The sequence below is a fragment of the Schistocerca nitens genome, chromosome 3, assembly GCF_023898315.1.
Source record: "Schistocerca nitens isolate TAMUIC-IGC-003100 chromosome 3, iqSchNite1.1, whole genome shotgun sequence".
Lineage (NCBI taxonomy): Eukaryota > Metazoa > Arthropoda > Insecta > Orthoptera > Acrididae > Schistocerca > Schistocerca nitens.
Window position 1 is genome coordinate 882597427 of NC_064616.1, and position 25826 is coordinate 882623252.

General features: G+C 39.1%; 1 protein-coding gene across 2 annotated transcripts in view; it reads left to right on the plus strand.

Annotated features, from left to right (window-relative positions):
• The first annotated feature begins 11369 nt into the window (after positions 1-11369).
• Positions 11370-25826, plus strand: part of LOC126248928 (TAR DNA-binding protein 43-like) — an 89773-nt gene continuing 75316 nt past the window's right edge. Inside the window, exons 1-2 of one of the 2 annotated variants that reach the window (XM_049950434.1) lie at positions 11370-11878; positions 21120-21289. In XM_049950434.1, the coding sequence (XP_049806391.1) occupies positions 11641-11878; positions 21120-21289 (408 nt within the window). In that variant the 5' untranslated portion in view covers positions 11370-11640. The remainder of the gene's footprint in view (positions 11879-21119; positions 21290-25826) is intronic. The other variant, XM_049950435.1, reaches the window with a different exon arrangement.

Below are 25826 nucleotides of genomic sequence, written 5' to 3' on the forward strand. Positions count from 1 at the left end.
AAAACACAGACACTAAAATTATTGCAGTAAACAGAAACGTCAATGAACGAACGAATAGATCATAACTTTGCGAAAATAAAGAAAGTAAAATTTTCAGGCGAGGGAAGACTTGAACCAAGGACCTCTCGTTCTGCAGCTACTCACGCTAACCACGGGACCACGGCGCTGCTGCGCTGGCATTTTCCCTGATGTTGCATAACTATCCTACATATGGACTACTCAGTTTGAATATTTTACTAATTTTTTTCACGGTTCCACAGAACTTCTTCCTGTTTTCTCGATTGATCTGTGTTCAGTTTTTCAAGACCTATCCACTGTGCCAACTTACAACTAAATCTGAGGGGGGTGCGATGGGGAGGTTCCCTTGTCAGTAATTGAAAACGGAAACCACGTGTGTACGTGTACCTCACCCCTCATGGTAATGTACATGTGCGTCAGTGAAAAAGACCAATAAAAAGGTGTTAGCATGTGGACGTAATGTGCTGTTCCAGTCTCTTCTGTACCTAAGGTCCATCACCGTTCCCTTTGGATCTCTACGTAATTCGGTGCTCTCCGATACACACCATCGAACAGCCGAGGAGTGGTACTCAAGCGTCAACTTTAGGTTACAATATCTCCGGATGTAATTTACATTTTACACTGCAACAAACGCCACTGATTACGTATTTGTTTATATGTTCAGATGTGCTAACAAAACTAACGGGGTTCCATTTAAAAAAACGTAGGTTTGTGTTAAAAAACATACTTCCATGCATTTTTTTATGGTTTGTATTAACCAATTACACTAGCCCCTCTCCTCACGTTCGGTCTGTGGAATCGATTCGTCAGTATTTGATGTGGTTTACGAAATATATCCAGCGGTAATGTTAGGTGACTCACCCTGTATATTTCTAAAAATCTTCAAACTTCCGTGACTAAAGTACACTCCTGGAAATTGAAATAAGAACACCGTGAATTCATTGTCCCAGGAAGGGGAAACTTTATTGACACATTCCTGGGGTCAGATACATCACATGATCACACTGGCAGAACCACAGGCACATAGACACAGGCAACAGAGCATCCACAATGTCGGCACTAGTACAGTGTATATCCACCTTTCGCAGCAATGCAGGCTGCTATTCTCCCATGGAGACGATCGTAGAGATGCTGGATGTAGTCCTGTGGAACGGCTTGCCATGCCATTTCCACCTGGCGCCTCAGTTGGACCAGCGTTCGTGCTGGACGTGCAGACCGCGTGAGACGACGCTTCATCCAGTCCCAAACATGCTCAATGGGGGACAGATCCGGAGATCTTGCTGGCCAGGGTAGTTGACTTACACCTTCTAGAGCACGTTGGGTGGCACGGGATACATGCGGACGTGCATTGTCCTGTTGGAACAGCAAGTTCCCTTGCCGGTCTAGGAATGGTAGAACGATGGGTTCGATGACGGTTTGGATGTACCGTGCACTATTCAGTGTCCCCTCGACGATCACCAGTGGTGTACGTACGGCCAGTGTAGGAGATCGCTCCCCACACCATGATGCCGGGTGTTGGCCCTGTGTGCCTCGGTCGTATGTAGTCCTGATTGTGGCGCTCACCTGCACGGCGCCAAACACGCATACGACCATCATTGGCACCAAGGCAGAAGCGACTCTCATCGCTGAAGACGACACGTCTCCATTCGTCCCTCCATTCACGCCTGTCGCGACACCACTGGAGGCGGGCTGCACGATGTTGGGGCGTGAGCGGAAGACGGCCTAATGGTGTGCGGGACCGTAGCCCAGCTTCATGGAGACGGTTGCGAATGGTCCTCGCCGATACCCCAGGAGCAACAGTGTCCCTAATTTGCTGGGAAGTGGCGGTGCGGTCCCCTACGGCACTGCGTAGGATCCTACGGTCTTGGCGTGCATCCGTGCGTCGCTGCGGTCCGGTCCCAGGTCGACGGGCACGTGCACCTTCCTCCGACCACTGGCGACAACATCGATGTACTGTGGAGACCTCACGCCCCACGTGTTGAGCAATTCGGCGGTACGTCCACCCGGCCTCCCGCATGCCCACTATACGCCCTCGCTCAAAGTCCGTCAACTGCACATACGGTTCACGTCCACGCTGTCGCGGCATGCTACCAGTGTTAAAGACTGCGATGGAGCTCCGTGTGCCACGGCAAACTGGCTGACACTGACGGCGGCGGTGCACAAATGCTGCGCAGCTAAAGTGCGCGTCATATATCTTGGCGGCCGAGTTTAGGTTCGTTCTGCGCATCTGACGTCACAAAACACAGTCAGCCAATGAACAGAGAACGACGTTGCCAGATCTCGACTGCAGTGCAGAGCATGGACGAGTGTGTTCAGTTTTAGAAACGTTCAGTCATAAATAAAGTAATTGAACAAAAGCAATGTCTTGATAGCAGACTTTCTTTTATAGAAAGTTTGAAAAAAGCATTCTTTATACCAATTGCTTTATATTCTATTAATTAATTAAACCAAACAACCAATAAGCCTCCTAATTTAGGCGACAGCAAGGAAAGGTGTTTGTATCATTCTCACTAATCGCTTTTCGCAATAAAGAACAGCGGTAACTGTTTATTTCATATTGTACTTCGACGAAGCGTGAGTAATTCATAGTCATACCAACAGTGTTTATAAGTAGTTGCGTGAGGTGTTAGAGTCCTTATGGAGTTTCACTGTTCGACTAGCTGAGGTAGCGGAACGATTAAGGTGTTGGGCTGCCAAGTGAAAGGTTATGAGTTCAAACCTTGTGTGGTGCTTAATATTTTCTTTATTTAAAAACAATATTGGAATGCTTTACTTCACGAATTTTATTAGTTTGAATGAAATTTCTAGTGCTTTGCCTCTTCATTAACTTTTTCGCTGCTGCAGACACGTGCTCCCCGCATTCCGCGCTGTGCGCGATTTTGTCATCACTGCACTTCTCGCCTGTGCAGACACATGGTGTTCCCACTGCTTTGCCACACTTATCATTCGATTTCACAAAAACTATTTGGCCAAAAAATTTGATTTTTACACGTCTTCTTGGCTGATACCTTCCCCCCATAAATGACTTAATTTTGTTTTGATGTGCAGCATTAAATGTAGTAAACCATTGCACGAAATTTTGAAGAGTTTGCAGAGGTAAAAGTCCATAGCATATACTTTCCGTATGGTCGATTTTAGTTGCCACAATGTTGAGAATGAAATGTGGACAAGATACCTAAATTTCATATAGTATTTACTGTATAACAATATCTCATTTAATTTAAGTACCACATAGGTGTCGTATGTAAATATTCCGTCTTTCGCGACTGTAATAAAAGTTTTATTTACACAGGGCGCGTTTGGCTTTATTTTAAAGCACTTCCATCGGTGAAAGGTATGGCACATACACAATGGTATTCATGTTCTATTTCTTGTTTTTGTTCCACAGTCGCAGTTTTACCAATGGTATTGAAATATATCCCTCTTCTGCAACTGTAATAAGCGACTTATTTAGACCAGACGCGTTTCTCTCTTTTGAAGCATCATAAGAGGACTGTATTTTGTGTCCTCCATTGCCAAGTCACCTTTCGTAGTTTTGTGCTGTGGTAGCACAATATTCAACGTTTGTGTTGGCTCATCAGTGTTTTAGCAAATAAATGCTGTTTGTGTGTCCCAAATTATATTTGGCATAGCTCTGAGCACTTCACTGACAGACGGTACATTGAAGTCCTAATGTTTTTGTAAGTCCACAGTTTTGTTTAATGTATTTTGTCTACTTCCTTTTGATTGATTGAAGTGCTTTAAAATAAAGCCAAGTGTAAGTAAAACTTTTGTTACAGTCGCGAAAGGTGGAATATTTCTCAATATTACATACGACACTTATGTGGTACTTAAATTAAATGAAATATATAGGTATCTTGCCCACATTTCATTCTCAACATTGTGGCAACTAAAATCGACCATCCGGAAAGTATACTCTATGGACTTTACCTCTGCAAACTCTTCAAAATTTCGTGCAATGGTTTACTATATTTAATGCTGCATAATAACTGCGTTGAACATCGAAACAAAATTAAGTCATTTATGGGGGGAAGGTATCAGTCAAGAAGATAGGTAAAAATCTAATTTTTGAGCCAAATAGTTTTTGTGGAATCGAATGATAAAGAGTGTCAAAGCAGTCGGAAAACAATGTGTCTGCACAGGCGAGCAGTGCAGTGACAAAATCGCCCACAGCGCGGAATGCAGGGAGCACGTCTTTGTAGCAGCGAAAGGGTTAATGCGGCCGTGGTGGCTTTACTTCATGAACTGCGCGCTCCCCCCTAAACGTAAGCTTGCGAACTATGCTATACTACGGCGCTGCTTCTCTTGGCGCGTGCGTCGTGTGCAACTGGCAACGCAGCACTCTCCCGCGTCTAGGCGGGCATGCGCGAGCCGCCAAGATAAAAGAATTCAACTATAGCGCCATTCGACGGCCAACACCGCGGTTCCTGGTGTGTCCGCTGTGCCGTGCGTGTGATCATTGCTTGTACAGCCCTCTCGCAGTGTCCGGAGCAAGTATGGTGGGTCTGACACACCGGTGTCAATGTGTTCTTTTTTCCATTTCCAGGAGTGTAGAAACCATTCCTACGTACTTTTCAGACCATTCAAGTGTCTTAGCCTGCATAAATCTAACAACACAGCCGGTTCGCCGATTCAAGAATCAGTGGAATTTGAACACTTGCTTGTTAGTAAATCATGATTTAGAAGTCTGATTAAAGAAACATGGGCAATATGCCTGCGAGCCCGTAGTAGATATTCCACTGCTATTGACTGGTGGGTTAAAATGGCAAAGCCGAAGTTGAGGAAAGTTATTCAATACAGTGCCCAGAGCGCAAGGGAAATTAATTCACTATAGAGTATTACTATTCCGTTTTGAGAGATCTATATGATCAAGTCTCAGCAGGTTCCTCACTTCGGATAGCAGACATCAAAAAAGTCAAAGCCAAGTTACTTAATATAAAGAGAAGTCAAACGGAAGGGTTGAAAATAAAATCGAAGGCAAATTCGGTGTCAGAAGATGAAACTGCTTCCCTATATCATTTAGTGAAGCATACGAAAAACGAGAGAAGGACTTTTATTGATGAAATTCGAACAAAACACGGTACTTTTCTCAGAACCCAGCAGGATATCATGGACGAGATTTATCGCTATTATTGCGAGCTATATTCTGTACATCAAAGTATTTATGCTTCCTTGGAAGAATTCCTTGACATCCTAGCCCCGCAGCTGACAGAAGATGACAACGAAAATTTTCTCGAGGTTGGCAGTGAAGAAGACGTGTATGAGACTCTGTGTGCCTCACCACCAAAAAAATCCCCAGGACCGGATGGTCTGCCAGCAGAGTTTTGGTTGGGTTCAAATGGCTCTGAGCACTATGGGACTCAACTGCTGTGGTCATTAGTCCCCTAGAACTTAGAACTACTTAAACCTAACTAACCTAAGGACATCACAAACATCCATGCCCGAGGCAGGATTCGAACCTGCGACCGTAGCAGTCGCACGGTTCCGGACTGCGCGCCTAGAACCGCGAGACCACCGCGGCCGGCCAGCAGAGTTTAACATCCGTTACTAGCCAATAGTAGGTGCGAAAATCACGGACATTGTAAATGAGGTTATTCAGGGTAAAATGATTCCGGCTGAGTTTAAGGAAAGTAAAATTGTTCTGGTGCAAAAAATAATGGAAACAAAGATTTAAATATTTTTCGTCCAATTTCACTGCTGAATTCTGATTATAAATTAATAGATAGAATAATAAACAAGAGAGTTTCATGCCTCACAGATAAAATTATTAGTCAACATCAGAACTGTGCGCAAGGCAGAACCATTTTTCAAAATCTAGCGGAATTCAGGGATATCATTGCAATAACTTCTGTAACAAACATAAAGTGTGCTTTATTGTTTTTAGATTTTTATAAAGCTTTCGATGTAGTAAATCATGAGTATCTTCTACAGACATTGAAGAAAATGGGTTTCAACGATAGGGTCATACAGTTGATTAAGAACATAGCAACTGGAATAAATGCTAAAATAGCGGTGAATTGTCAACAATCCAGGCTGATGCAAATACGAGGTGTTCCTCAAGGAAGTCCTCTGTCCATGTCGCTCTTCGCCATTTCGCTGGAACCTTTCCTCCGACATGTCAATGTTAGATTAAAAGTCTTAACATTATCAGGAAATAAAACAGTTATAAGAGCCTATGCTGACGATATAGGGGTCATTATAGGGAATAATGACGAGGTAACCATGCTAGCAACAGTGATTGATTCGTACTGTAGAGCATCTGGAGCCAATGCAAACGAAAAAAAAAGTAAGATGTTAAATCTCAGAGGTTCTGATAATATCAACGCCGAGTGGGCAAAATTAGTCCCACAACATAAAACACTTCACATCACCCTGACGGCATGCCCTATAAAAATGACGGCTTTAAATTGGAAAGTTGCAGCAGATAAAGTGCAAGGAGCCATTGTAGAGAATTTAACTCGATATATGAACCAAGTTCAAAGAACACAGTATATCAACTCAAACATCCTTGCTAAGGCTTATTATACTGCCCAGCTGTTTCCAATGCCGAGAATGATAGCGAGGAGAATAATGTCCAAAATCACCAACTTTTTGTGGAGAGGTGAAGTGTTCATAGTACCTGCTAAAGTAGCCACTTTAGATCCTAAAAACGGTGTATTAGGATTAACTGATATAACGGATAAAGCCTCTGCTCCTTTTATCAAAAGGCAAGTTAATTTAATAAGAGACTCACGAGAAAGCATAACCAGCCAACTTTTCGAGATCATTAAACCTCCAAGCCTGCTTCCCCCGATTGACGTGCAGAATATCAACAGTCGCTTACAGCATGTGAGGATTTTCTATGTTGAGTTTAGTTATGTCAGTGTCGAACTCAGGCAGTCCCGACACTTAACATCGAGAGCCATAATGGGGGAACGAAAGAAAAGCGAAGGAAGGAACAAAATAGAACGACAGTTTCCAAACATTGAGTGGACTGAGATTTGGAAAAACATTAGCTCTAATGTGCTCACGTCTAATATAAAAACGTTATGGTACAAGACAGTTAACAACATAGTTAGCACCAATGAAAGACTGCACGCAATCGGACTCTGTGAAACAAATGTATGTCAACAATGCCATCTAGTTGACACAATAGTTCATAGATATACTTGCAGTGGTCACATGAATAGTTGGAAGTGGATCTGGGAGCAAATAGTTCTGATTACAAGAACATCCCCTGAGTATATATCGCTGTCATTGATACACAGGCCTGAAGCACGCTATTTCCCAGAAGCAAAAAATAACGCTGTTTACTGGTTGCTGGGAAATTTTGTTAACTATGTCCTTAACAAATTAGGATCCGATAGCATCATAGAGTTCAAGGTACACATGCTGTGTGAGTTCCACAAGAAAAAGTTCGGTAATGTGTTAAAAATTGTATTTGAAAGAATGGGCATTGGTTAATATAAAAAAGAAGACTGTGTTGACAGTGATGTATTGTAGTTACCTTAAGGATATTATTTAAGATTTTACAGTATATTTATGATGTGTGCTTTTTCTACTTCAGAGAGTAGTTTTTGACATTTATAAGCTAATGTATAGAACTTATGTGACATTGATATTGTGTGTCTAATAGTGTCAAAACACAAAACATTAAAGGTGCATTATTGGCTTATATTAGAAATTTGGAAATAGACAGTTTTTATAGAAATGCCCTTATCGATTGGTTAAAACCATAAGATTCTAGCTGATAAATGTAATATTCAATGGCTGGCACATTGCCACGTTCATTTTTGCACTGTGATGTGTAAGTCAGTTTCGCAGTGGAAGACTGGTTATGTAGATCTGATCACTTCAGATACTTAACATTCAATTAATATCCAGAAAGTGTAGTTGGAAGGCTAGTCAACTTTATTATATTTCTCTTTTCCGCCATTCTCAAGTATTTCAGAAATTGTCTAATATGATTTGTAAATTGTTTTATATTTAAAATTATCCCACCAACTTGCTGATATCCATCATAAAGAACTAATTATGCTTCTGTAAAGATTGGAGCTCATGTAATTCGAAGTGCAGATTTTACTTCTTCAGGTTTGAAGTTTGAATGTCCTTTAAAAAAAATTTCTTGATGTTTAACTTAATTCTTTCTGGTAATTTAGTCAGTAACACAATCTTCTGTTGTCTTTCCTTAATGTCAGCGTAACTGAAATGATCAAACCGTTTTGTTTAAATAACTTCATGTATGTATAACTTAGTATGTATTTGGAATGTGTAACACTGTTTTTTTTAACAAATGTTTTTATTTTAAAAAAAGCTGTCTGAGGCGCTGCAGTCATGGACTGTGCGGCCGATCCCGGCGGAGGTTCGAGTCCTCCCTCGGGCAAGGGTGTGTGTGTTTTCCTTAGAATAATTTAGGTTAAGTAGTGTGTAAGCTTAGGGACTATTGACCTTGGCAGTTAAGTCCCATAAGATTTCACACACATTTGAACATTTTTTTAAAGCTGTTTCTCTGCTCATCTCTTTTTATGTCTGAAATGCAACTGCTCACTTCATTGCAGGTTAGTTGGACCAACTGGCTGCCCAGTGCTGTTAAAGTTAAATGCGCCGGTAAAGCTGTTTTCCTGCATTATCGCTCAGCTTATGTGCATGTAACACAGCATAAAACGTATCGTTATGATCGTTCTTGACTGGACTGAATACAGCTTGGCTTCCACTGCACGTGAAACGAAATCCAATGCGATTCAAGCAAATGCGAAGAATACATAGTGTAATGTTTAAATCAGGTTTATTCTTATGGTGAGCACATTATAAAAACATACGTAAGTTCTCTCTGAACAACGAGTAATTTTTCATGAGAAAAGTGTTCCAGTTCTTATTATCTCAAACGACTAATACTATACATTTCTGATTACAGAGGACTACGTAGACAAATTGGAATGAATCCGGTGTTTATCGCTGATGGCAGCACAAACGTCATTGTCGCTGGTTTCCTTCATTAACCTGAAGCTGAATTTTATCTTTAAGGAGCGGAACTTCATGTAGTTCTCTAGAATAGTTCGTTTCTAACTAAAGTAGTTTGCGAGTAGCTTTGCATTATTATGTAACATTCCTTTCAGTGGACTGAATCTGCCAATAACACAAAAACTATTGTAAGTATATTTCACACTCATGGAGGTGCAGAAGTATTTATTAAAGTATTGCGCTGGTGTGGACAGTCAGAAACAGTTGACGGACATTGTGATGTAAGCTAGTTAGCTTAATGAGTTTATTATTAGAGCAAGATCTGTACTATCTGTATTTGTACTTGTCTGTGTCGAAATATTTTGAAAATTGGACAAACTGTTTTATAGTGCATAGTCTCAATAGTAGCGACCTAGGAAATTTTCTAGCTAAAGACGTTTCGAATGAAGAAATTGCAAGTAAAGTGCGAACTGTGTTGCAGGAATTTAGGATTAATGATTATTAATACTACTTTAGCACTGTACAACAGTGAGAGTTTAGAATACAAACTGTTTTTGCTGCCTGATTGCCATTTGTGTTTTTAATGATAAGTAAAAAGCAAATGAAAATTATCACTGCTAATGACAATTATTTACAGAAGTATAGAAAATCGTCAAAACACATTTTTATGGTGAGAATCATAACAAAGCAAGCGATAGTTTGTTTCTTTGTTACGATTTGTAAACTTACATAGGCCATGCCTCATCAAATGAATGATATTGTTTATCTTAAAATAATAACGATTATTAATAAATTTATTATTTCATTAGTTTCGATTTTGATGAAATTTGGTACAAATTTCACATATGAGAAACCTAATATTTGGTATGAGCGTAGAAGAGCGTTGTGGCAACATAGTTTTTTCCATAATTTTCTGGAACAGCTCGGACTAAGGCGTTCATGATTATAAGTCACAGAGAATGATGTCGAAATGTAATCTGTAGTAAGGATTTTCAGGATTATTAGGAAGCTGTATTCCTTACCTCCTCAGCTGATTTTCATTCTCCTAAAATAAAAAAAAAAGTGACGGCCATCTGTGAGTATTGTTAACTTTCCTGGCACAAAGTGGAATATCAGAACAAATGCCACACGGCCGTGTCGTATACGTCACTTAGCTAAAAAAAAAACTGTTTTTCCCCTTATAAATCAAATTAATTTGGTTTGCATACGGTTTATAACACACATTAGCGCTATTTCCTCAACAAACGAAAACAAACAAGACGTGTTAGATCCGACACCGCATAGTTGTAAGAAGTTTAATTTTTACAGAAATTTTGCTGATCATGGCTGTATCCTGGTCAGTTTGGCGATGTAGGCATTCATTAGTGCCACATGTTGCGGAGCACATATTGCAACTCTATTTTTACATTTTTCAAATGAGCGCTTTATTAACTTAAACAAATGCATTATAACCAAAACACGCGAATAGTACAAAGTAGACTACTGTAAGCTTTCGCTGACTGTCACCAGAAAGCCCTACGATTTGCAGACCCGAGGCCAGTCGAGAGTGTCCGATAGGCACCAAAATTTGGCCTCCCTAGACGCAAGTGTCTGGACTTTTATGAGTCCCCTCCCACCGGCAACCCCGTTTGTACCAGCTGGGCTTTTTTTATCTTTCGCCACCTACGTTAGTACCGCAGATAACCGATAGGTGTGCACTACTCGGAACTCTGAAATACTCTTGGTTTACCCTATCATCTGAACAACTATACTTCGAATTTTAGTGTTGAACACATAAAACATTACATTGGGACACTCGATCTATTGGTAGGCATGAAATATAAGCAAATTTAAAAACGCACAGAAAACTGCGTTGTGTTACCAGTCATAATGATTACATGACACAGAGGACAAACACGATGGTACTGTTCAGTAAATTGTATGCAGTCTTACAGAGGCCAGTGTTGCTGACACTGGTTAATAATGCAGCTCTACCCTACCTTATTAAAAATTAGGTTTTCAGGTTTTTTCGGACCCAATGAAAAAGTTAGTTCGATTCGGATCACTATGATATTGTGGGTAGTGGGATATAGACCCAATAAGCAGTAGCAAATTATATTTTGAAACACGCAGAGATGAATTATAAAATCAATACTGAAATAACGCTATGTATTTATCATTTGATTTCTGATTGTACGTTTGCTGTATAACAATTATCATAACCTTTATACATTTTTAGCGCTCCATTTACGTTGTGAATCTTATACAGATATCTTTCATGTATCAGTACTGACAATTCTTTGGGATATTTTGATGATGAGGCTACTGACAAGGAGTTTTGTTGTAGACTAGCAATACTAGGTGCTGTTGCTAGCATTGTATATATATTTATGGTCTCAAGACTCTAAAGTACTAATTTTATATAATAACAAACTGCGCATTCAAACTCATACATCTTGCCGTTCATAAGGGTTAATGTCGATTGTGTACCAAAGGTTGTTTTCGCAAAGACTGTGTAGAAATACAGTTGTGTGATTGCTGGCAGTGCTTGAGTGCTACATTCCATACTGTGTTGAAGATCTTTGTGCATCATTTCTGAAGGCACCCTAAGATGCTTATGTTAAACTACCCGACGATTAAACGACGCCGTTCTGCGCCTGAGTTGTGTTGTGATAAAGTGTAAAACTGACATAAAAGTGAATAATGAGCGCGTACTTACAGGTCGCAGAAGATGAAGGAGAAGAACCCATAGAACTCCCTACCGAAGATGATAGTACATTATTGCTTTCAACGCTAGCAGCTCAGTTCCCTGGTACCTGCGGTCTCAAGTATCGGAATCCAGAATCCCGGACAATGAGAGGCGTTCGACTCGTAGAGGGAAGGTTACACCCTCCAGAGACTGGCTGGGGAACAGGAGTGTATTACTGCGTGTTTCCCAAAGGTTAGTATATGAAGTGTTGGCTAGAGTGTGTACAAACAGTACTTTCTCTAATTCTTGGCGAGAGTGCGCAGGTTCTTGTCATATAGCTGGAGTAACGTGATGAGGAAGAATGTTTTTAATTATGTTTGGATTTGTTTTTGTCAGTGTCATAGTTTGTTATCAAGGATATTTACAAACAAACAAATCTACTGTATGTTGATGTGTTTGACGTGGAATCATTTAAACTGCCTAGTTTACAACTGCCTGCTCCTATGTCACTTGTTAACAAACGAAAACATTTTTTTCTGTTTGTTGCCTACTTTATTTTAGTACGGTTCAAGTTGTGTAAACAAATAGTCTTACCCTTCGAAGTTGCCATTCAAGTTTCCAACCACTGTCCCGCTGTTCAGGGTCTTTATTTTCAAACTGCAGAAAACAGGTTGTTCAGCTGACGGAGCTAGTACCAATACCGCACAACCCAGAGTTATATGTATTCAGAGTGTAGACTTATTTGACTGTGTAACATTTTTGCAGAGTGCAACTGACGAACATAAAGTGACGTGACGTTACATTTTCCGTTAATCTTTCATGCCTTATGTACTTCTCGATGTGATGACATCCTTTTGAAACTTGTGGTCTTATGATGTGAAGATATCTAATGCATGCCATATTGAATTTAATTCGTTACAATTTGTTAATCTTCGCAAAAATTACGAGTTGTCACGGCGTGCTTACGTTAGGCTAATTGCAGTAGTGCTGTAAAGATTTATTTGCCAACTATGTTGTTTTGTTTTGTTTTGTTTTTGTTGTTGATTTCTGTGGATCTGCTTGTAACAATACAACAACATTACTGATTCTGTACCTTTTACATTCGCATTCGTGCTGCAGCCAGGTTAATGCATGTTTGGAAGTTATATTACAAAAGAGTACACTTTCAATTGATCATATAAGCATTCTGTGTAAAGTAAAAATAATTCTCTCAGAAATTTCTGATCTTTCATTAAAAGTTATTTGTTCGATCCTAGATTATAATAGTTGTAACGGTGTTAACCAGCATTATTCAGTTGAGCCGTTCAGCATCTTTCTTTGGTGACTGATAAGGCACGTAGAGTTGTAAAATGTTATCTTTCAGTATACATTATAAATTAACTTCAAGAATTTCAATGTGATTTAAAATAATTATTGACCAACTGCTCCATGTATTAAAAATTTCAATAAATTATAGTGTGTGTGTGTGTATAAATAAACAACTGTTGTGTATCAGCAAACATTTAGGGTATATTTAAATGTGTTTTTGTGTGTATTAACCAAACAGATTTTTGTAATAGATATGTTTTTCTTTGAATAAGTCTATGGAAAATTGCCTTTGTTCGTATTTAAAAGAGGGGAAATAACTAATATTGCATAGAACATCCAAATGAAATGACAAAAGTATAACTGAGAATTTTCTCATGTCCAAAGGGTCAGTTTTCTTACAACACTGTGATGGTAAGATTACTAGCTTGTCACATATTAAAAATTCAGTATTTTGTAATATACTTTCCCATAGAGAAACAGTTACATTTGCCAGGTCTGATTGATATCTTTTCAGTCTGTTAATCCGCTATTGGAAGTAGGTCACCAATACGTCATCATAGATGTCTAATCATAACACATTGGTATTGTAAACTAACAAATGGATCCACAAGCTTATTATCCCAATAGGCTTACACGTATTGACATTTGAGTAATTTATGAATGAACAGAATTTATTGTCAATATTGACCATTGCAAAAATGCTGTTTTCCAAATAAAGAAATAAATTAAACACTTATGTACTGCAAATGTTTTACTTGTTGTAAAGGGGTCGAAGAAAGAGAGAGAAATGGAGTAGGGTTGGGGGAAGTGAAAGTAAATACTTTATCTCCAACTTATGGCCTAAGAATTAATTTTGGGGGAATTGATGGATTAACCAATCCTTGCAACACAGCAGATTAAGAGAAGTGTTAGAAGGAGATGCAATAACAATGATTAAATAATAGCTGAGGTGCTGTAATACACTGCTCAAAAGAAATAGGGGGAACAGGGCATTGGGCATCTGTCATACACCATTGAGCCATAATTGAGGACTGAGTATGTTGTCAAATTATACCCTTATCTTTCAAAAATTAAGTGCATGACAAAACATCACAATGTCCTTGTTCATTTACATAACAAGGACTGAAATGACAGAGAGGTGTCAAAAGTAGAAACAAACATTCATCTCATCACTCTGGGCGCTGTTTGTTGGACTTTGAGAGTTTCAGTAACATGGGATGTGCCCTCCATGAGCATTTATCAGTTCTTGACACCTACATGGCATGCTCCGTATAAGTCTACGGAAGTCACCCTGCCGTATCCTTTTCCATTCTTCAATGAGAGCCCTTGATGGATCTTGGAGAGTCTGTGGTGGAACAAGTCAATCACTAACACATCTGTCGTGCTTGTCCCACTCGTGCGCAACGGGGTTTAGGTCGGAACTCACAATTGGGCGCACCATTAATTCAGTGTCCAGGTTTCACAAGACACGCATGGTGACACCCACCACGTGGGCCTTGGCATTATTGTGTAGGAGAAGGAATGCAGAGCAGCTGCCAACAGGATGTGTTCGATGTTCCACCTGGTGGGAAGATGACCACGGACAACAATATCTGTACAGCTGTCAATAATGATGCCTCCCCATGTCAACACAGAACCTTTGCCAGATCTGTTGATTTCCTGGACAATAACTGGCAAGTACTGCTCAAAATACATTTCTCCATGTGAACATGGCCAACACCTTGCATCAGAGGAAATACCAACTTATCTGTGAATAACATGTTTTGCCAATAACAAAGTTGCCATTTGATGTGGTAGCACCAGACCTGAAGGCGAGCTGTGAGATGTTGACTTAGGAAGCGAATTCTCAAACAGCACACCTATGTCATAAGGTCCTTTTTTGCAACCTGTTCCAAATGGTCTAATTGGAAACAGCAGCTGCAGTTGCCCTTCTGAGGTTGTCTTGCAGGGCTCTGGTGGTAGCAGTATGATGCCGCAATGCAGAGATGCTCAGGTATTGCTCTTCACATGGGATTGTCACACATCAGCGACCTTGTTCTTTTTGCCTTGTGTACTGATCTGCCTCCCTGTATTGTGTCCACAACCTATGGGTTACAGTTGCACAGACATTTACATCTGCAGCAACATGACAGCAAGTATATGCTTCTTGGATCAAACAGACTGCCCTTGAAACTTGTACTGTATTAAGATGTTGCATTGCATGTGCTTGGTTGAATACAATGTTAGTAAATATCTGCCGTCTGTGTACTTCACCAGAGAACACTGGGCCACCAGTGCTCACTTCCTCCTGAGGGGTCACCTGATCCTGTAATGCAAGACACAGTTGATAAGTGGGGAATGACTTAAATTGTTGCATACATGGAAAGTGAATATCTCAAGCTATGCAATAAAATGACAGATACCGTCTGTATAAAAGAGATTTAACATACCTGATGTTGACACGTGTTCCCCTAATTCTTTTGTGCCGTGTAGTTGTTTCTCATTAAAATTTGGAGAGTAAGAGAGTAGTTTGGTAGTATAATGGAAATAAATAATATTTTCAGAAAAATTGCAAGTTGATTAGCTAACTAGCTAAGAGTAACAACACAGACGTTGCTTTAGTCTTTTCTGTATTGTCATGTTTATGTCCCATTTTTTTGTACTTTTTTCCAGGAAATTTTCCTCTGAATGATTACTTCTTTCTGTTTATTCCTCTGCATTTCTTTCCGGTCATGTTTCTGTGAGAGAGTGCTTACTTTTTATAAATCAAATGATGTCATATATCATAATAATATTCATGATATATGCAGTTGCTAACTGGGTGCGATACCCTATTCGTGCTGAGGACAATCACTTTTATTCACTGCTTGAAGTGATGTCCAGTTGCTGCCTAGTGCTTACTTTACTTTCAGTGTAGCCTCTGTTCTGGCAGGTATACTGGGTTGGGATCCCATTCTCCAAGGAGAGCTCCAATATTGGCAGGCATATATGTTGACTATCCACAGTCTAGTATCATGCTGGTATCCAAAACATCCGGTGAATGTATGGTTAGGTCCAAATCAAGATTCTGACCAAGCAGGCACATTACTAGAGTATTTTTTTTGTTGTGATGTTATCACCTTGAATGCCACATGGTATACCTTAAAGTTCTTTCATAATGACATTTGCAGTTTTCATTCAGTAGATGTTCTAATACCCTGCAATGATATTGGCATGTAAAGACCCTTCATCCCTTTTCACAAGAAATAACATACCTATTAACACTCACACCAGCAGATTTCAGTGAAGACGCTATTCACCAGATATCCCTCTAACCAGTTAGCCTTCATTAGAGTATCACATACTATAATGTAAGTAATTCATTACCACTAAAGAGGATTTTTCCCCAATTACTGCATATGTCATGTGAGGAAGCATATGGCATGCATTAGTATCATTTGTCACTTTGTAAGAATGAGTTTCAAATTGCTTTCTGTCCATGAAAATATAGACTAAGTCTGTTTCCACTCCACTTCCAACTCAGCTTGTTAAGCTTAGAGGAATTCAAACTTTCTACATTGCTTTATTACATTGGGTGCATCTTATTACGTGGTCATATTACCAATAACATTCGCACTGTGGCCTATTTAGTGCACCTGGGCTTTTGTTAGAACACACACACACACACACACACACACACACACACACACACACACAGAGAGAGAGAGAGAGAGAGAGAGAGAGAGAGAGAGAGTAAGTAGTTACACTTTTCTCAGTGAGCAGTCAAATAAATTGAAAAGCTGTTTAGAACATTTTAACACCTTTTGACTTTATTTGATTTAGCAAAGACAGTGAAAATTGTGTCTATGTAATGTCGTATTTGGTTTGTTTTAAGTCATTGTTCGTTGTACCAAGGGAGATGGCTCAGCAGTTAGACAATGGCTCTGGTCATACTGATTATGGTATACATCATCTCTCATAAGTCACAGTAGGCAAATGCTTGTAAAGTTGGTTCAATATTCCATGATTGTTTCATTTATCCCTCTGCCATCTGAGCTAGTGCTCTGCCTCTAATGTCCCAATGTCAACTAACTTGTAAACTCTTAACTTTCCTTCTTTGTTGTTGTTCTGTATGTAGGCAGTGACAGGCATTGGATTCAGCCATTTTTCTAAAAAACACTCAATACAATAAAATATTGCCATTGTTATTGAACTTCACACTTTGAGAAGTACTACGTGACTTGCAATGCGAATGGCGTGTGCGCTTTGTGTGTGTGTGTGTGTGTGTGTGTGTGTGTGTGTGTGTGTGTGCGCGCTTCAGGTAAACAGAGCAAACATTGTAGAATCAAAAGGGAAGGAAGAGATGGAATAATTGAAGCCTTAGACACCGTCTCACCAATTGTCAACTAAATTGTCACAATTCAACCTAACGTAGACCTCAGAATATGCTACAGAAAAGAATGACACTACAATTAATATTTTGGATTCATATTCATTATTTTTGCCAACACACGACACAAAGTCACCCTTCAACCTAATGTAGAGTGCAGTGTACACTACAGGTAAGAATGACAACACAGCTAAGATTTCATATTCACATTCATTGACTTCATCAACTCAAAAACATGAAGTCCTCTTTCAGCTGGGTCTAGACCTTGGGCTACATTACAGATTAGTCTGTCACCTCAGCCCACATTGTGAAAAATAATATTGATGCAAAAAAACATATTGTTACTATTGTGTTCTCTTTCTGTTTGGCTGCATGTGATGTTACATGCCACAGTACATAACATCACGGGATGAACCTGACATCTGGTATTGATAGTTCATTTGACCCAAACATGTGAGATAATGCCCACATTCTATCTTTCAGCAGTTTCCTCTATTTTCATTTGTGCTAGAGGAGTGTCAGCTGTGACTACAAAGGCTCTAGCTCATACAAGGGTTTCTGTAGGACAAAACCTCCTATCTATCCCCACTGCCAACCACATGCTACCAACTGGTGACTATTATTGCTATCATGAATTTTATTGGTGGCTGACAGACATCATTGTAATGTGATAACCACTATTATGGTTTACACTACATTGTTAATGTTCAGCATACGTTAAAAATCAAATTTTTCTTTTATGAACTATTCTTATAAGAGGTGAAATTAAAACCAGTTTCTTGAAAACTATAGGTCTGTAACTTTAAACCCCCTCTCCCCCCCTCTTCCAGAGTTATAAGAGTGACTGACAGGAAAATGAAGTACAAACTTGGATACAACACAAAAAATATTAAAGGAAATTTAGCTGCTTCATCATGGATAGTAATAAACTGAGTAGTTAGTTAATAATTTTCATATGACATTTCAGTTTTTTATTAGAAAACTACAAATATGTCCACATGGAAAGCAGGAAAAGTGACAAAGGAAAACTACTGGGGAGTTGGTTGTTTCTCAAATCTGTTTCACATTTACAACTCTCAAAGTTATGCAGCACAGTATCCTGCAAATATTTGTAAATAATAAATTCGACCCTTATTTTATTTAGTTGTTATTACCATCAAATTTCAAACACTAGACCCACTAGTGCATCCTCTATGTGCTTCAGGAAATTTAATACATTACTGTTTGTTACATCAGTTCTGTCCTAACGATACCACAAAAATATTATATTATAATTTTATTAATTACAATAAGCCTTCCCTCAAGATGGGGTCTGACAATATTTTATACTGAATTTGTGGTATCCCATGACCACACAAGTAAGTATAACACATAGTCAAATGAAAACAAAACAGATGGGAAAAAGTAAGTACATGTTATTATTTCAGAAGTAATAGCTGTAACTGTTAATACATTTATCCCACCATGAGACAAGATGTTCAGTGCCTTCGTGGAAAAATGTTTGGGGTGACTATGGAATCATGACTGTACCCAGGCATGCATTCTTTGTCTGAAGCAAATAGACAGCCGTGAATGTCTTTCTACAGGGCATAAAAAATATTGAAATCACACGGGGAGAGATGGAGAACGTATGGAAGAAGTGTAAGGTATTCCCAGTGAATCTTCTGCAGCATAGTGAAAACAAGCTAGAGAACATCTGAGCTTAGACCCAATCCCTCTCCACATATTCCATATTTTTGGGTAGCCTGAAGATAAACATTTGTGGCCATTGATTTGCTTCGAAGATGCACCAGGATACAATCATAGTCCAATAGACAACCACAAACATTTTTACATGAAGGCATTGATTGCCTTGTCTCACAGTGGAATAAACGTGTTAACAGTTATAGCAATTAGTTTTGAAATAATAAACAGTTTACTTTATTTCCTTTTCTTCTGCCTCATTTTCATTTGACTGCTCCTTTTAGCATCACAGACTCTATTACCATTTATCACATAGCCTCAAACAGGTGCTTGAACTTATCATGAAAAATTTTTGATCACAAACTGGTTTCCACTACACATCTGCTCACAGCCACAACGAGACTAAAGACTGCTGTACAAACTTCTCTGGAGATGACTGAGGCACGTTACTGTCATTTCGGAGTGAAGTGTCTCTTGTCAACTGCATTGGCTTCTGGTTACATTTATGTACCATTGAAAATGACATAGTATTTCATGCAATAAGAATTGAACTTTACACTTCCCGTATACATGAGTGACGATAAAAAATTAAAAAGGCCAAGTTACAGGTGATGAATCAAGTAGTGAAATCAGCAGAAGCACATTGCTTATTATGTTTACATTTTTTGGTGGTTCACAGTCAATATCATTTTTATCACTACTGGACTCAAGATGGGAAGTGAAGTATTCATTATAAATTGCCTGAGTATCATCAGGAATGTCAGCACCATTTGTAAAAAGTTACAAATCTGGAAAATAAACTTTCCCATCTATTGTATCAGCTGCACTGCTTAGACATAGGTAGTAAACTGGAGATTCCTTACTGGATTGTGACAGCCCATCAGCCAACAGATAACATTCGTATGCATCCAGATATTTAACATACAGAATAAATCCACTGGTAGTATGCTAAGTATGTGTTATTTAACATTATATTCCAGCAGTAGGACACTCCAAAATCATTTTGCATTAAACTACTTATGTAAGTATAACATTGCGATCTTATGGTGGTGTTTTGTTTTCACGTTGCCTCCTGTAGCTTTCTTTTCGAAAACTTTATCGGACCCAGGGAGTGCTGTGATTGCTTCCACCATGTGATTCAAGGTTACCTCGAACAGAGAGAGCTGAAATCTAAAAATCAATTTTTCTCACTCATGCTTGAGTTTTTTGCTTTTTCTGTAAAATCATGCTGAATGATTCATGGTATGCTTTCCAGGAGATAGTCACTTATAGCGATGTAGATATTTCATTGTTATCACATACTGTCACACAGTAATTGAGCACTTCAAACAGTTCATTGAAAGAGGTGTTGCTGTGATACACATGTGTAGGCTGACAAACTGTTTATAGTAGTTTTTATTTGGAAAACAGCTAAAGCTTGAGTGGTCAGTTTCATATCCCTCACAAATAATCACTTCTTGTCAAAGTATTGAGAATGTACATACACAGTAGTATCTATACCATTCTTCTCTTCAAAGTGTGCTAAAATTTGGCTTGACCTTTCATATGTTAGTTTTCATTGGGAATTTAACTAACAGGGAAACTAGTAGCATCACTTTTCAACAAGTGAGAGGCATAAATGATGACCTGGATGTAATTTGTCATTGTCTAATTTATTTTATTTGGGCTATTAATTTTTGTGGCCCATGAAATGAATTCTAATAGATGCTGCCTGTCAACTGAATAGCATTGCACAAATTAATTATTTTATTCTATCATGTTCCATGTCACAATTCACCTCAGGCTGTATGTTAGGACAGGCTAAATAGGTGATGTCCTTTTCCAAAACCTTGAAGCACACATGTAGCTGAAGCACTTTTAATCCAAGAGACAAATTACAACAAACCACTTTGTTGGGGGATGCTGTATTGAAACAAGTTGTACAGCAGCTTTGTCACATCATAATCAAATGGGCCCACTTACTAGTCACAGTTTTGTAATTTAATGATTCTTAACATTTGGAATTATTGCATAGAATCAAAAACATCCTGTTACTCAGGTGTTGCTCTTTGGTCCAGTGATAAACCTGGTTTCTCACGGTAGCTTTTTGGGAACTTTCAATTATTTGGCAATTTTCCAAATTTCCTTTGTCAAAGAAATTTTGTGGAATTGCAGAAAACAAGAGAAAATCTGATGATCATTTGGAAAATTCTACAGCAAAAACAAAAAGAATGGAGACAAAATTAAAGTGCTCGGATCTCATAGTGCTCGGATTGCCTTGGAAGACGACTGAACAGCAGTTGCGAGAATATTTTGAATCCTTTGGCGAAGTACTTATGGCACAGGTGAGTTATAGCTTTTGATTTATTTTTAAAGTCTAGGTGAATGATGATAAAGCTACATTTGTCAGATTGGCAATACTGATAACAGCCACTAGATGTTCTCATTTAAAGCAGCTATGAAGTGTGGTAAAAAGTATATTCACTGTAACTATTTTAAAGATCTATAGAGTTGAAGAATGGTAAGTAATTACCTCTGAAGTAATCAGGCAGAAGCCACACATTGTATGTCCTACTGTTGCCTCTGTTGGAGTGAATGTGAAGTTCACTTTTTAACATCATCTGTGTTGTTATCCTTCCAACATTAACATGTGTTTCACCTTTAAAATTGGAGAAGACCTTGGGTCATAGCCTGACAATCATTTCCGTACAGTTATATCCCCTGCTCACTCTGGACAAATGCTATAGTATGTGTTTCGCATTAGTTCGAATGAAATAGTGCAGAAGTTTCTGTTAATTATCACTTCATGTAATGGCTGAAGCAAATAAACCTGCTTCAGCTCAGGACTTTAGCATTATGTGACACTTCAGAACATGTTGCTCCAGGCACTTGTACATTTTTTAGCACACATTGGGATTTAGATATTATTTCTTTCACTGAACTCTTAGAAGGCATCTTTTATCTCCATAGTATCAGTGGTGATGCAAGGAGCCAGGTGTTCATAGTCATGTTACTTATGTGTTTTGCGACAGGATTGTATGAATACTCTTGTCAATACACTGATCAGTCAGAACATTACGACCACCTACCTAATAGTCGGTATGTCCACCTTTGGTATGATAACAGTGATGACACATTATGGCATGGAAGCATCGAGGCCTTGGTAGGTCACTGTAGGGAGTAGGTACTACATCTGCAGGCGCATGCGCACGCACCCACCCACACACACACACACACACACACACACACACACACACACACACACACACACACACACACCCTAATTCCTGTAAATTCCGAGGAGGAGGGCGATGAGCTCTGACGCAAAGTTCAGTCACATCCCAGATGTGCCCGATCGGGTTCAGATCTGGAAAGATGGAGGGCCAGCACATCAATTGTAAATTGCCCCTGTGTTCCTCAAACTCCATCACACTCCTGGTGTTGTGGTATGTCACATTGTCTTGTTGAAAAATGCCACTGCCGTCAGGAAACATGATCGTCATGAAGAGGTGTATGTGGTCTGCAACCAGTGTACGATACTCCTTGGCTGTGATGGTGCCTTGCATGAGCTCCACTACATCCTTGGATGCCCACATGAATGTTCCACAGAGCATAAAGAGTCACCGGCAGCTTGTCTGCATCCCGCTGTACAGGTGTCGAGGAGCTGTTCCCCTGGAAGACGATGGATTAGTGGTCTCCCATTGGCATGATGAAGAACATATTGGGATTCATCAGACCATGCAGTGCTCTGGTATTGCACTGACATCCAGTGCCTATGGTCACGTGCCCACTTCATTTGCAGTTGCTGATGTCATGGTGTTAACATTGGCACATGCACGGGTCGTAAGCTGCGGAGGCCCATCGTTAGGAGTGTTTGCTGCACTGTGTGTTGAGACACACTTGTACTCTGCCGAGCATTAAACTCTGATGTTAGTTCCACCACAGTTTATTGCCTGTTCTGTTTTATCAGTCCGTCCAGCCTACAGTGTCTGACATCTCTAATGAGGGGTGGCTCCCCAACCACACAACTCCTGGATGTGATTTCACTTTGGTTTCACCATGTGTTGAAGACACTCACAAGAGCACTCCTTGAACACCCGACAAGTCATACAGTTTCCGAAATGATAATGCAGGTCTGTGGGCCAACACAATCTGCCCACAGTCAAACTCAGATAGATAGTACACCTTCCTCATTCTACACATGGACAGCATGTTCACTAATACTACCTACTCTGTCCATGTATGTGACTTCCAGTCATTCTCTGCCAGGTGATGCTGCTGTTGTCTACATTGGTTCATATTGATAGTAGGTCGATGGTCATAATGTTGTGACTGATCAGTGTATATGTCATTTAATTTTTACAGAAACCTTTTTGATAGTTTTGTTGATAAAAGAAACAGGTGTTAGATATATCGTTGGCTGTGTGACACTTTGGAACATGTTTCTCCATGTACTTAGGTGCTTTTTTTAGTACATATTGGCATTTAGGTGTTAGTCTTTTCACTGGGCTCTTTAAGAGGCATCTTGTATCTAGATGGTATCAGTGGCGTTGTGAGGAGCCCAGTGTCTAGTCATGTTACAGTGTGTGTTTTGCAACAGGATTCTGTGAATACTCTGTCAGTATGAGGTATTAAGTTTTTTACAGAAACCCTTTTGATAGTTTTGTTGATAAGAGAAACAGATATTAGATACGTCGTCGGTGAAGAAACATTGCTCCATTAAGTAGCAAAACACATGTTTTACAGTAGATACAAGTGACTGTCTAGAATACCTGACGCATTTCATAGAGATGCTAAATTTGCATTGTAGCACTACAATGAAATTTCAGATCATATTAAAAAGTTTCGCGTCAAATCAAAAAGTGAACCAAAGAAAGTACTCTTTAGTAAGCGTAACAATGACAGTTATGTGGAAGAACTGTCTATGTGTTTGTGGTAGGATATTGTTACCCAGTATTTTTTGCAAGTCTCCTATGTGACTTGCCACTTTTATGTTGTTTATTGGGGCTGAAAAAGCTAATAACACTATCATTTTGGAAATAATATTGTTTTTTAAATTGATAGGCTTTATGGAAACAACTTCAAATACACATGCTCTTCAAATAATTCTGATAGTATAACTTCTTTTCTTCAAGGAAAGAGCTGCCAAATGTTATTCAAGCAGCAATAATGAACTACACTGCAGTGTTATTCCTGAATCAATAACTTCCAAGATGATGACCATTCATAAGGGATGTCGTAACAGCAGTGGCAGTCCTTAGGAACAATGGTATTCTGGTTGTAAATGATCCCATTTGAAATTCTTGATTTTCAATCTTGCTTTGTGTAGTTTTGGGAAGCGGACTTTTCTAAGAATTTTTCTCAGACTCCTTGATATTTCTTGCCACACTTTGTTGAAAATGCCCTTGTAGCAAATAATACCATTTAGAGGTACTGTATCACCATCAGGTCTATAACTGTAGGTTCGTTTTTTACAACTTCCCATGCCTAACTGAGTCACACAGCCACAAAATTTTCTCTGCATAAATTGTGAAAAAGAAGTGACATAGGTAATGAACTTCATAAGGCCATGGCTTTTTTCACACCTCTTTATATATCAAGGCGTATTAGCTAGGAAGTGTAACTTCATATCCTTTAAGCTTGCGCACTATGGAACTGTGAACTGGACCATGTTCCATCTGAGTACGACATTTCTCCAAAAAATTTTGCATAATCAATGCTCCTGTATCAGTTGCTAGTCTTAAAAGAGCATTTGATAACATTACGTTTCTGTTCTGATATGTGGAGCTGCCAGTATACAAACTGAATTGGATGGGGTCCTCCTTATAGTTTTGGAGTGCCCATGATACATGAGGCAAAACTTGATGCAACCAGTTCACCTTGTGTTTCATCGAACCAGTAACATACTGCTTCAAGGCTTTCTAAGTTATGACCAGCCAAATTTGTTTTATGATGAATTGCAGTTGCCTGTAGAAATAAAGCTACTTTCACGGCGTGTAAGTCCATGGTGTACACTGAGCAGGGCTTCTGCTGGGCATCTTTTTGAAAGCCTTACCTGCTCTCTCCATTCTGCGTGCTACTTCCACAAATTTCTGAGCCTGTCGCAAGTCACACAGGTCTTTCATGGAGGAAAATAAGGTAAGGGTGCCCTCTTCAAAAATCAAGTTAAAGGTGGCCCAACTTAATGGTGGCACCTTCTCTGTATTACATTTTTCCTTTTAGAATCCATACAAATGTCGTTTGCATTTTAGAACAGGCTTGATGTACAGCTTGGAGGAGGGTTTCCTGCAGTAGTGCAATGGGAATTTCACAAAACAGTCCAGCAATTTTTTTTATGGAGGTTCTTTCATCTTTTTTCTTAATTTGTTTTATGATGATTCTGAATCAGGGCCTTCCTACCACCAGTAGAAAATTGATAACACTTCATTTGAACAGATAATTGACACTTCTTTGAAGTGCACGTAGGACATAATTTTTGTGCCTCTCTTTGAAGTATTTTGAGTAATTTTTCCACTTTAAATTTTTTGTTAGATCCAATATACGTTGGCCATACATTCTCATTATTTTATTGGTGCTTTTCTTCCAATCTTAGATACAGGCTTTAGATTTCCTTTTTGTGTCAGTACATAGGTCACCATAAAATTCTTGATCTCTACTTTTAACATCCTTGCTTCTGTCATCTTAGAGTAATTTATCTGAATTTTCTGGTGAACAATTAGCACCATCCTGCAGCAATGAGTGTGAAGAAGTACTGTCATCTCCACTGATAGCTGTGATTACTGTATCATTTTTAGCATTCTTGCTTACGACCAGCAAAGTTTCTAAATAAAAAAAATGTAAATCAACTTAATAAGATCAAAGTTGAAGCTCAAATTCATGTTA